The following is a 13,706-nucleotide window of genomic DNA, read 5'->3' on the forward strand; positions in this document are numbered from 1 at the left end:
CTCCTGAGGGGGCAGACGGGGCCTCGGTTTTACATCTCATTTGAAAGGCGGTACCTCCAACAGTGCAGCACTCCCTCAGCATTGCACTGGGAGTGTCAGCCTGGATTATGTGCTCAAGACCAGAGGCGAGAGAGCTACCCACTGAGCCATGGCGGACACTGGTAGTCAATTAGTTAAGCACTGCAAATTTGATTTACCCAGCAGAAATAAACCAGAAAACCTGGTGACTAATCACACTGAACAATAATTACTTCAGTAGATGAAGCTGATTACAACATCCACCCCTCAAAGCGTGGGCAGCCCTCCTGGCCAGTGCATGGCGGACCAGGCTTTTGGTACCTACCCTCACTTTTGCCGTGGTGTTCAGAGGCGTGTAACTGCTCGACTCGATTAACTCTCTTTTCTCGTGCTGAGCCTCCGGCCCGATCAACAGATTGAAGTGTGTGGTCAGGTGTCGCCGGAGCAATGTCTTCTGAGGCGGAATGTTGAGGAGCAAAGCCAGGGTCTCAGAGTTAAAGCGCGGCTCCAATATCTAGACCAAGAACATAGGGAACGAGTTAACGGATGGACATTTAAGGAGGGATATACTTGCATTGGAGGCAGTCCAGAGAAGATTCACGAGGTTGATTCTGGAAATGAAGGGGTTGACTTATGAGGAAAGATTGAGCTGGTTGGGCCTCTACTCATTGGAGTTTTGAAGAATGAGAGGTGATCTTATTGAAACGTATAAGATTCGGAGGGGGCTCGACAAGGTTGATGCAGAGAGGATGTTTCCCTTCATGGGGAATCTAGAAGTAGGGGGCATACCTTCAGAAGGAGTTGCCCATTTAAGATGGAAATGAGGAGGAATTTCTTCTCTCCGAGGGTAGTGAATCTTTGGAATTCTCTGCCCCAGAGAGCTGTTGAGGCTGGATCATTGAATATATTTAAGGTGGAGACAGACATATTTTTGAACGATAAGGGGAGCAGGCAGGGAAGTGGAGTTGAAGCCAAGATCAGATCGGCCATGATCTTATTTTGAATGGCGGAGCAGGCTCGAGGGGCCAAATGGCTGACACCGGCTCCTATTTCTTATGTTCTTATGTTCTACGTTCTTATTTCGTTCTATTGGGAGTGAGGTAACTATGCTGGAGATGGACAACTGGGGATATTGGTCAACTTTCCAATTTTCAATTTTAATGAATCAATTTAAAAATTCTCATCTTTTTTTCAAATCCCTCTATAGCCTCGCCATTCCCTAACTCTGTAATCTCCGGAAACCTTCGACCTTCCGTGATAGAAACATAGAAACATAGAAACATAGAAAATAGGTGCAGGAGTAGGCCATTCGGCCCTTCTAGCCTGCACCGCCATTCAATGAGTTCATGGCTGAACATGAAACTTCAGTACCCCATTCCTGCTTTCTCGCCATACCCCTTGATCCCCCTAGTAGTAAGGACCTCATCAAACTCCTTTTTGAATATATTTAGTGAATTGGCCTCAACAACTTTCTGTGGTAGAGAATTCCACAGGTTCACCACTCTCTGGGTGAAGAAGTTCCTCCGCATCTCGGTCCTAAATGGCTTACCCCTTATCCTTAGACTGTGACCTCTGGTTCTGGACTTCCCCAACATTCTCTGCGCTCCTCCAATTCTGGCCTCTTGCGTATCCCTGATTTTAATCGCCCTACCGTTGGTGTCCGTGCCTTCAGCTACCGAGACCCTGAGCTCTGGAATTCCTTCCCTTAACCTCTCCACCTCTCTTTCCTCCTTTAAGATGCTCCTTAAAACCTACCTCTTTGACAAAGCTTTTGGTCATTTGCTCTAATATGTCCTTACGTGGCTCGTTGTCAAATTTTGTCTGATAATCGCTCCTGTGAGGCGCCTTGGGACGTTTTACTACATTACAGGGCTAGACAGGGTAGATGCAGGGAGGATGTTTTCCCTGGCTGAGGAGTCTAAAACCATGGGTCACACTCTCAGAATTAGGGGTCGGCCATTTAGGACTGAGATGAGGAGAAACATCTTCACTCAAAGGATGGTGAATCTTTGGAATTCTCTACCCCAGAGGGCTGTGGGGGCTCAGTCTTTGAGTATATTCAAGACAGTGATGTATAGATTTTTGGATATTAAGGGAATTAAGGGATATGGGGATAGTGCAGGGAAGTTGAGGTAGAAGATTAGCCGTGATCTTATTGAATGGCGGAGCAGGCTTGAGGGGCCGAATGGCCTACTCCTGCTCCTAATTCTTATGTTCGTACATTCTTAATAGTGCTACGGAAATGCAAGATGTTGTAGTTGTGAACTAATGTGTGCCTAAAACCGACAGCGGATATGAATCGCCACTGAGAGTGAGGGGAGCTGTTTGTTCTGTAGAGAAGCGGATATTTGAACCAACACACTTACAACAAGGCCACCATGCACGCCGCTCCCTCGAAGGTTTGGTGCATATTCTGCGAGATCCACCGACCTCAGCCACTCCATCACCCGATGGTTTGACCACTGGACAACATCCGACGGAGACGTATGATTCTGACCGCAAAATAAAGAATTTTTTAAAAATGGTTTGGGATTGTTACAATCATGCAGGCAATTTTCATCAAATAATTCCAGAGAACTCCAAGATCTTGACCCTGTCTGGTAGAACAAACGTTTGTTTAAACAGTAAGTGCCAATAACAGAATAAAGGGGGTGGGGTGTTGATGTCACCACAGCCAATTCGTGCACAGCTAAGTCCCACAAACAGCAATGAACAGATCATCTGTGTTGAGGTGCTGGTTGTGGGATGAATATTGTCCGGGACACCAGGGATAACTCTCCTGCTTCTCTTCAAAATAATGTCTGTGGAATCATTTACGTCCACCTGAGGGGACAGATGGGGCCTCATTTTAAAAATTCATTCATGGGATGTAGGCATCACCAGCAAGGCCGGCATTTATTGCCCGTCCCTAATTGCCCTCGAGAAGGTGGTGGTGAGTCGCCTTGTACAACACGTTAAAAAAATCCACACACAGGCATCTTCCACTCTTCAACATGTAGTTTGGGCCCTGGAATATTAGATCCTTCATTGAAGTACCTGTGAACTCATCCCTTTTTGGCGTGGAAGCAAGTCATCCTCGATATGAGGGACCATCTATGATGATGACAACTAAGTGTCTCGCTGGGCCCTTTTAGAGGGTAGTTAAGAGTCAACCATCTTGCCATGAGTTTGGAGTCACATATCGGCCAGACCAGGTAAGGACGGCAGACTTTCTTCCCTAAAGGACATTAGTGAACCAGTTGGGTTTTCACAACAGTCTGGTAGTTACATGGTCACCATTACTGATACTCGCTTTTTATCCTAGATTTATTTAATTAACTGAATTTAAATTCCCCAGTTGCCATGGTGGGATTTGTGAAAGGATCTGAACTCATGTCAGCAGATCATTAGTCCAGGCCTCTGGATTACTAGTCCAGTAACATAGCCACTATGCTACCGTTCCCTATGACTCATCCGAAAGATGGAACCTCCGACAGTGCAGCACTCCCTCAACACTGTACTGGGAGTGTCAGTCCCAGATTTTGTGCTCAAGTCCCTGGAGTGGGACTTGAACCCATGACGTTCTGACTCAGAGGTGAGAGTGCTGCCCACTGAGCCACGGCCTGGTCAAGCATTGCCCGGTTAGTGTACGAAGACGCAACGCTGGCGAGGGTGGATCGCACACCTCTTAGGAATCCCACTGGATCGTCCTTCTGATGGTTCAGGAACCCGATGGGCCATTCCCTCGACTAGATCGCTCCCTCTACACTGCGCCCAGGTAACGCTTCACGCAAAGGCGCTAAAGGCGAACATCCAACCCGCGGCCTTTCAGTCGACAGCTGGTGTGTCTCACCCTAACATCCAACAACGGAAATCCGCTCACCTCGTCGGACGGTCTACGCCGGAGGCAGTTGGGGTGGAACTTGTTGGCATGCAGCACGTGAATGGCACATTTGATACTCAGGTGGTGCAGCTGGCTGGTGACCTTCAAAAACAAGAGATCATTCTGCAAAAGAAAGACAGCCCTTCAGTCAGATCCTTTCGCTCACCTACACGTTCACACCACAGGTACAGTCCAACTTGAACCTTGCTCATACGGACAGAGTTTGCTCTATGTGCTCATGGTGTACTTTAGGGAACCAGCTCCATAATGGCCCATCGCCAACATCCTCTGGTCAAGCACTATGTTGTAAAGACTGACCATTATATGGACTTCCAATGGAATTTTATTTTTAATTTCTCCGACTGCGTTACTGCATTTAAGCCTTGACCTGTTTATGGGGGTGAAGGTACACAGGTTTTTGAAGGCAGCAGGACTGGTTGAGAAGGCTGTTAAAAAGCACACAGGATCCTTGGAGTATAAAAGTAGGGAAGTCCTGCTACAACTGTACAGGGTATAGGTGAGACCACAGCGAGAGTACTGCGTACAGTTTTGATTTCCTTATTTAAGAAGGGTTATACTTGCAGTGGAGGCAGTTCAGAGAAGGTTTACTAGGTTGATTCCTGAGATGAGCGGGTTGCCTTATGAAGAAAGGTTGAGCAGGTTGGACCTATAGTCATTGGAGTTTAGAAGAATATCTGCAGCACGTGAATGGCGCAGAATTATTGAAACATAAAAGATTCTGAGGGGGCTCGACAAGACAGATACAAAGAGGATGTTTCCCCTCATTGGGGAAATCTAAAACTAGGGGACCCATTTAAAACTGAGATGAGGAGGAATTTCTTCTTAGAGGGTCGTAAATCTGTGGAATTTTCTGCTCCAGAGAGCTGTGGAGGCTCGGTCATTGAATATATTTAAGTGGAGATAGGCAGATTTTTGAATAATAAGGGAGTCAAGGGTTATGGGGAGCGGGCAGGATAGTGGAGCTGAGATCAAGATCAGATCAGCCATGATCTTATTGAATGGCGGAGCAGGCTCAAGGGGTCAATTGGCCTACTTATGTTCTTAAGCCTTGAAGCGTTTATGGGGTTGAAGGTACACAAGTCTTTGAGGATGGCAGGACAAGTTGAGAAGGCTGTTAAAAAAGCGTACGGGATCCTTGGAGTATAAATAGAGGCACAGAGAACAAAAGCAAGGATGTTATGCTAAAACTTTATAAATCACTGGTTAGGCCCCATCTGGAGTATTGTGTTCAATTCTGGACATCACACTTTAGGAAGGATGTCTTTAGGAGGGTGCAGAGATTTACTATTAGGGAAATGAGTAATAAACATAGAGGGGTTTCAACTATCCTGATATTAATTGGACAGAAGAGGTAGGTAAAGGGGATAAGGGAATGGAGTACCGAAAATGTATACAGGACTCCTTTCTAACCCAATATGTAAAAAACACAACAAGGGAGGATTCACTATTAGATCTAATAAGGGGAAATGAACCAGAGCAGATAAGAGAAGTAAAAATAGAGGACCATATAGGCAATAGTGACCATAATATAATATGCTTTAAGATGATAATTGAGAAGGACATAAGTATGATGAAAACCAGGGTAATAGATTGGAGAAAAGCTGATTTTGAAGGGCTGGGAAAATAAAATGGGCAACAATATTGGCAAAAAATGATGTAGAATAGCAATGGGAAACATTTAAAAAATGTTACAGAGTGCAGGAACAATTTATTCTTCTAAAAGAAAAGAACACATTAAACACTAATGAGACTCCATGGATGAATAAAGCCATAAGGGAACTATTGAGGATAAGGAAAGAGGCATACATGAAGTACATAGACAGCAGGGGAGTGCATGATAAGGGAGAATACAAAGAGATTAGGAGAGAAGTCAAATAAACAATTAGGAAGGCAAAGAGGAACTATGAAATTTAATTATCAAGGAACATAAAACAAAATAGTAAAATATTTTACAGGCACAGCAATAAAGAAGGAAGGTTGGGATAGAAATAGGGCCATTAACATAAGAAATAGGAGCAGGAGTAGGCCACACAGCCCCTCGAGCCTGCTCCACCATTCAATAAGATCATGGCTGATCTGATCTTGGCCTCAACTCCACTTTGCTGCCTGTTTCACATAACCGTGAATAGACAGGATAATACCACAGGTAATGATTGGAGAAAAGCTGATTTTGAGGATAGAACTTGGGAAAATAAAATGGGCAACAATATTGGCAAAAAACGATGTAGAACAGCAATGGGAGACATTTAAAACGATGTTACACAGAGTGCAGGAACAATATATTCTGCTAAAAGGAAAGAACAAATTATACACAGAGAAATGGCAAAAATTTTAAGTAATAATTTTGCTTCAATATTTACCAGGGAGATAGAGCAGGTGGACAGGTTATTGGATGATGAGATTAGTAATGAGATAAGTACATTTAAAATAAAAAGAGGAGATATATAAACTAATCAAACTCAAAAAGGATAAAACCCCTGGTCCAGATGGAATGCATCCATGTATTTTAAAAGAATCTAGGGAACAGATAGCAGAGGCATTACTACACATATTTAATAATGCATTAGAAAAAAGTGCAATGCCAGAGGACTGGTGGATAGCTAACGTAATACTTATATTTAAGAAAGGGAATAGAACATGTCCAGGGAATTATAGACCAGTCAGCTTAACATCGGTGTAGGAAAAATAATGGAGAAAATAGAAGAACATCTAGAAACCAAGGGACTAGACTTTCCATTTGGTGGCTAAGGCCCCCCAAAAATTTTAAAATAAAAAAAAAATAAAGAACCTTTAACTTACCTTTCTTTGCAGAGTACTCACCTACCGCCCTGCGTAAGCAGCTTTTATAGGGTGGTTCCCTCGGCGATCTGGACGGGCTTCCATTGAGGCCAAACTTACGCCCTGTCGATTGTCTCGGCGTTACACATCGGCGGTTTGGTCCCGGTGGGCATTTTCAGATTTGGGCAAAACCACTAAAAAACTAAGGGGGAAACTTTCGCCGGGTGGAAAAACAGCTGTACCACTGAGAAAATCGCCGAGAACCCGCCGAAAATGATTCGGAAAGTCTAGCCCTTTATAGAATTGAAAAGTAGGGAAATTATGCTAAACCTGTATCAAACTTGGTTAGACCACACTTGGAGTACTGCGTACAGTTCTGGACGTCATATTATAAAAGGGATATCGAGGCACTGGAGAGGGTGCAGGGAAGATTTACAAGGATGATACCAGAAGGTTATGCGAGGGTATACATATCAGGAAAGGATGAACAATCTGGGTCTCCATTTTCTTAAAATAAGACTGTGGGGTGACATAAAATTATGAAAGGTTTTGATAGAGTGGATACAGAGATAATGTTTCCACTTGTGGGGAAGAGCATAACTAGAGGCCATCAACATAAGATAGTCACCAAGCAATCAAATAGGGGATTCAGAATAAACTTCTTTACCCAAAGACTGGTGAGAATGTGGAACTCGCTACCACAGGGATTGGTTGAAGCGAATAGTATAGATGCATTTAAGGGGAGGCTAGACAAGCATATGAGGGAGAAGGGAATAGAGGGTAATGCTGATAGATTTAAATGAGGAAAGATGGGAGGAGGCTCGAGTGGAGCATAAACGACGGCATGGAATGGTTGGGCCGAATGGCCTATTTCCGTGTTGTATATCCTATGCACTAGAATGGTACCAGGGATGAGAGTCAGTTATGTGGAGAAACTGGAGAAGCTGGGGTTGTTCTCCTTAGAGCAGAGAAGGTTCAGGGGAGATTTAATTGTGGTGTTCAAAATTATGAAGTGTTTTGATGGAGTAAATAAGGAGAAACTGTTTCCAGAGGCAGGAGGGTCGGTAACCAGAGGGACACAGATTTAAGGTGATTGGCAAAAGAGGGGAGATGAGGTAAAGAAACATTGTGCAGCGAGTTGTTGTGATCTGGAACGCGCTGCCTGAAAGCGCGGTGGAAGCAGATTTAATAACAACTTTCAAAAGAAAATTAGATAAAGGCTTGAAAAGGAAAAAAATACAACAACTTGCATTTATATAGCACCTTTAACATAGTAAAATGTCCCAAGGCGCTTCACTGGAGTGTTCAGACAAAATTTGACACCGAGCCACATAAGGAGACATTAAGACAGGTGGCCAAAAGCTTGGTTAAAGAGGTAGGTTTTAAGAAGCATATAGTAGCAAACACTGGTTTGAATTATCCTTCACATGTCATGAAGTGATACTTTCAAGTTGTGTGACTGCAAGTTGTCTGAAATGTTTAACATTCAGTTCCAAGAAGCCTAGATTCCACCTTGTAACCTGATTATAAAAGAACGACATGTATTTATATTGCGCCTTTCACGAGCACCGGATGTCTTAAATCGCTTTACAGCCAGTGACGTACTATTGGAGTGTAGTCACTGTTGTAATGTAGGAAACGCTGCAGCCAATTTACACACAGCAAGCTCCCACAAACAACAATGTGATAATGACCAGATAACCTTTTTTTGTTATGTTGATTGAGGGATAAATATTGGCCAGGTCACCAGAGAGAACACCCCTGCTCTTCTTCGAAATAGTGCCATGGGATCTTTTACCACCATCTGAGAGAGCAGACAGGACCTCGGTTTAACATCTCATTCCCTCAGCACTACACTGGAGTGTCAGCCTAGATTTTTGTGCTCAAGTCCCTGCAGTGGGACATGAATCCACAACCTTCTAACTCAGAGGCGAGTGTGCTACCCACTGAGCCACAGCTGACACAGTACAATTATCACACGTTTCTGATCTCGCCAGTGAGATAACTCACCACAGTCAGGTACTGGAGCACTCTCCCATCAACCCTGCCTTCATTGAATTGGTCCTTGTATTGAGGTAAGCCAACATCATCGAGCCAACCTGGGAACAACGCAAGATAGAGTGTAAAAGTAGGTCATTGTGGTTCGACTGCCTGACGCACGCAACGAACACACGACTAGACACTTTGCCAACTCGCACCATCAACTCTTATCATTTAATCACTCCTGTCCTCCACCTCATCACACACCTCCTTTTCTGCTTTCCTCTCCTCCCCCGCTGTTCCTTGCCTCTGCACTTGCTTAAAAGCTCTTCATCTCTAACATCTTCCAGTTCTGATATAAGGTCATCGACCTGAAACATTAACTCTGTTTCTCTCTCCACAGATGCTGCCTGACCCGCTCAATGTTTCCGTCTTTATTACGGAACCGGATACTTCTTGTTTTATTTTCTTCCAACTTGGAAGCTTTCCTGACTATGCGACATAATGAAACCGCGACCAAAGTAATTTGCATTGGAGGCAGTTCAGAGAAGGTTCAGGAGGTTGATTCCTAGATGAATGGATTGGCTTATGAAGAAAGGTTGAGCAGGTTGGGCCTGTACTCATTAGAGTTTAGAAGAATGAGAGGTGACCTTATTGAAACGTATAAGATTCTGAGGGGGCTCGACAAGATAGATGCAGAGAGGATGTTTCCCCTCGTGGGGGAATCTAGAACTAAGGGGCATAAGGACTCGCCATTCTAAAATGGAAATGAGGAGGTAATACTTTTCTCAGAGGGTCGGAATCTTTGGAATTCTCTACCCCAGAGAGCTGTGGATGCTGGGTCTTTGAAAATATTTAAAGGTGGAGATAGACAGATTTTTGAATGATAAGGGAGTCGAGGGTTATGGGGAGCGGGCAGGGAAGTGCAGCTGAGGCCAAGATCAGATCAGCCATGATCTTATTGAATGGCGGAGCAGGCTCGAGGGGCCAAATGTCCTACTCCTGCTCGTATTTCTTATGGGATTGAAGGCCTCGGGGTCTGATAGTCTGCATCCCAGAGTACTTAAGGAAGTGGCCCTAGAAATAGTGGAGGCATTGGTGATCATTTTCCAACAGTCTATCGACTCTGGATCAGTTCCTATGGACTGGAGGGTAGCTAATGTAACATCACTTTTTTTAAAAAGGAGGGAGAGAAAACGGGTAATTATAGACCGGTTAGCCTGATATCAGTAGTGGGGAAAATGTTGGAATCAATTATTAAAGATGAAATAGCAGCGCATTTGGAAAGCAGTGATGGGATCGGTCCAAGTCAGCATGGATTTATGAAAGGGAAATTATGCTTGACAAATCTTCTGGAATTTTTTGAGGATGTAACTAGTAGAGTGGACAAGGAAGAACCAGTGGATGTGGTGTATTTGGACTTTCAAAAGACTTTTGACAAGGTCCCACACAAGAGATTGTTGTGCAAAATTAAAGCACATTGTATTGGGGGTAATGTACTGACGTGGATAGAGAACTGGTTGGCAGACAGGAAGTAGAGAGTCGGGATAAATGGGTCCTTTTCAGAATGGCAGGCAGTGACTAGTGGGGTTCCGCAGGGCTCAGTGCTAGGACCCCAGCTAATTACAATATACATTAATGATTTAGATGAAGGAATTGAGTGTAATATCTCCAAGTTTGCAGATGACACTAAACTGGGTGGCGGTGTGAGCTGTGAGGAAGATGCTAAGAGGCTGCAGGGTGACTTGAATAGGTTAGGTGAGTGGGCAAATGCATGGCAGATGCAGTATAATGTGGATAAATGTGAGGTTATCCACTTTGGGGGCAAAAACACGAAGGCAGAATATTATCTGAATCGCAGCAGATTAGGAAAAGGGGTGGTGCAACGAGACCTGGGTGTCATGGTACATCAGTCATTGAAAGTTGGTATGCAGGTACAGCAGGCTGTGAAGAAGGCAAATGGTATGTTGGCCTTCATAGCTAGGGGATTTGAGTATAGGAGCAGGGAGGTCTTACTGCAGTTGTACAGGGCCTTGGTGAGGCCTCACCTGGCATATTGTGTTCAGTTTTGGTCTCCTAATCTGAGGAAGAACGTTCTTGCTATTGAGGGAGTGCAGCGAAGGTTCACCAGACTGATTCCCGGGATGGCTGGACTGACATATGAGGAGAGACTGGATCAACTGGGCCTTTATTCACTGGAGTTTAGAAGGATGAGAGGGGGATCTCATAGAAACATATAAAATTCTGACGGGACTGGACAGGTTAGATGCGGGAAGAATGTTCCCGATATTGGGGAAGTCCAGAGCCAGGGGATACAGTCTAAGGATAAGGGATAAGCCATTTAGGATTGAGATGAGGAGAAACTTCTTCACTCAGAGTTGTTAACCTGTGGAATTCCCTATCACAGAGAGTTGTTGATGCCAGTTCATTGGATATATTCAAGAGGGATTTATATATGGCCCTTACGGCTAAAGAGATCAAGAGGTATGGAGAGAAAGCAGGAAAGAGGTACTGAGGTGAATTATCAGCCATGATCTTATTGAATGGTGGTGCAGGCTCGAAGGGCCGAATGGCCTACTCCTGCACTTATTTTCTACGTTTCTATGTTATGTACTTATTATAGACCATACTTACGTGTTACCCAGATATGGTCCAGCTTCCCTGAGCTGTCGTTCTGTCTGTTGCCGACTGTCTTCTGCAGCACCAGGACCTTCTTCCTGTGCAGTGGGTGTTTGATTCCTAGTTCCTGTATCCAACATTATCCAAACAAAACAGATTCAAAAGATTAAAAAAAGAAATTGCATTTATATAATTACTTTCACAACCTCAGGAATTCCCAAAAACACTTAGTTAGTATCAACCAATGAAGCACTTTTTGAATTGCTGTTGTAATGTCGAAAACTAAGCTCCCACAAACAGCAATGTGATAAATTACATCATCTGTTTTAGTGATGTTGGTTGAGGGATAAATATAGGCCCCAGGACACTGTGGAGAACTCTTCTTCGAAATAGTGCCATGGGATCTTTTACATCCACCTGAGAGGGCAGATGAAGCCTCGGTTTAACGTCTGATTGATGCCACCTCCAACAGTGCAGCGCTCCCTCAATACTGCACTGGAGTGTCAGCGTGGGTTATAGGGTCTGGAGTGGGACTTGAACCCACAACCTTCTGACTTGGAAGGCGAGGGCGCGAGCCACTGAGCCACGACTGCCTTTCTGTGTGATAAAGTTAGTACTTCTTCCATTTACCTCAGATCACGGGTGTTGACCCCGCCTTACCTTCTCAAGCTCCTGAGGCGTTGCCGATAGCAGAGTCTGTCCAGAGGTGACCCATTGCCGGGCCAAAGCCACATACTGACCAAGCCCACAGTCCTGGAGCCAAGTGCACACCTGTTCATTTGTCCACTGGGAAAAAGGTGCATTCGGGTCTCTGAAAAATTAAACATCACCGGAAGCTTTTAAGGCAGAATCGTGGAATGTTCTGGCACAGAAAGAGGCCATTCGACCCATTGGGTCTGCACTGGTGCTTTTCTCCAGTTGAGCCACCAGTCTAATCCCACTCTCCTCACTCTCCACACTCTTTAATATCCCACCCAGTCTAATCCCATTCTCCCACTCACTCCACGCACCCTTTAATACCCACCCAGTCTAATCCCACTCTCCTCACTCCCCACACCCTTTAATATCCCACCCAGTCTAATCCCATTCTCCTGCTCACTTCCTGTACCTATGGGCAGTACCCATTTACAATTTATACTAATGACTTGGAATAAGGGACTGAGAACGTAGCCAAGTTTGCTGACGATACAAAGGTGGGAGTAAAAGCAATGTGTGAGAAGGACACAAAAAATCTGCAAAAGGACATAGACAGGCTAAGTGAGTGGGCAAAAATTTGGCAGATGGAGTATAATTTTGGAATGTGTGAGGTCATGCACTTTGGCAGAAAATATCAAAGAGCAAGTTATTAATTAAATGGAGAAAGATTGCAAAGTGCCGCAGTACAGCGGGACCTGGGGGTACTTGTGCATAAAACACAAAAAGATAGTATGCAGGTACAGCAAGTGATCAGGGAGGCCAATGGAATCTTGGCCTTAATTGCAAAGGGAATGGAGTATAAAAGCAGGGAAGTCTTGCTACAGCTATACAAGGTATTGGTAAGGCCACACCTGGAATACTGCATGCAGTTTTGGTTTCCATATTTATGAAAGGATATATTTGCTTTGGAGGCAGGTTGATTCCGGGGATGAGGGGGTTGACTTATGAGGAAAGGTTGAGTAGGTTGGGCCTATACTCATTGGAATTCAGAAGAATGAGAGGTGATCTTATCGAAACGTATAAGATTATGAGGGAGCTTGACAAGGTGGATGCCGAGAGGATGTTTCCACTGATAGGGGAGACTAGAACTAGAGGGCATGATCTTAGAATAAGGGGCCACCCATTTAAAACAGAGATGAAGAGAAATTTCTTCTCTCAGAGGGTTGTAAATCTGGAATACTCTGCCTAAGAGAGCTGTGGAAGCTGGGACATTCAATAAATTTAGGACTGAAGTAGACAGTTTCTTAAACGATAAGGGGATAAGGAGTTATGAGGAGCGCGCGGGGAAGTGGAGCTGAATCCATGATCAGATCAGCCATGATCTTATTGAATGGCGGAGCAAGCTTGAGATGCCGTATGGCCTACTACTGTCCCTATTTCTTATGTTATGTTCTTATTAATATCCCACACAGTCTAATCCCTCTCTCCTCCTCACTGCCTGTACTCTTTAAGATCCTACCCAGTCTAATCATACTCTCCTCACGCTTTAATATCCCACCTGGTCTAATCCCACTCTCCTGCTCACTCCCGGTATCGTTTAATATCCCATGCAATTTAATCCCACTCTCCTGCTCACTCTCCATACCCTTTACATAGATAGAATTACACAGAATATACAGCACAGAAACTGGTCCTTCGGCCCAATCAGTCTATGCTCCACTCGAATCTCCTCCCATCTTTCCTCATTGAACCCTATCACCATATCCCTCTATTCCCTTCTCTCTCATGTGTT

General features: G+C 44.4%; 1 protein-coding gene across 2 annotated transcripts in view; it reads right to left on the minus strand.

Moving 5' to 3' along the window:
- Positions 1-13,706, minus strand: part of ppfibp2b (PPFIA binding protein 2b) — a 290,466-nt gene that overhangs the window by 39,055 nt on the left and 237,705 nt on the right. For both annotated transcript variants that reach the window (XM_070899493.1, XM_070899494.1), the window contains 6 exons: positions 11,939-12,089; positions 11,294-11,405; positions 8,690-8,778; positions 3,881-4,003; positions 2,385-2,510; positions 344-532 (listed from right to left, as the gene is read on the minus strand). In XM_070899493.1, coding sequence (XP_070755594.1) covers positions 344-532; positions 2,385-2,510; positions 3,881-4,003; positions 8,690-8,778; positions 11,294-11,405; positions 11,939-12,089 — 790 coding nt within the window. The remainder of the gene's footprint in view (positions 1-343; positions 533-2,384; positions 2,511-3,880; positions 4,004-8,689; positions 8,779-11,293; positions 11,406-11,938; positions 12,090-13,706) is intronic.

The sequence above is a fragment of the Pristiophorus japonicus genome, chromosome 14, assembly GCF_044704955.1.
Source record: "Pristiophorus japonicus isolate sPriJap1 chromosome 14, sPriJap1.hap1, whole genome shotgun sequence".
Taxonomy (NCBI): Eukaryota; Metazoa; Chordata; class Chondrichthyes; family Pristiophoridae; genus Pristiophorus; species Pristiophorus japonicus.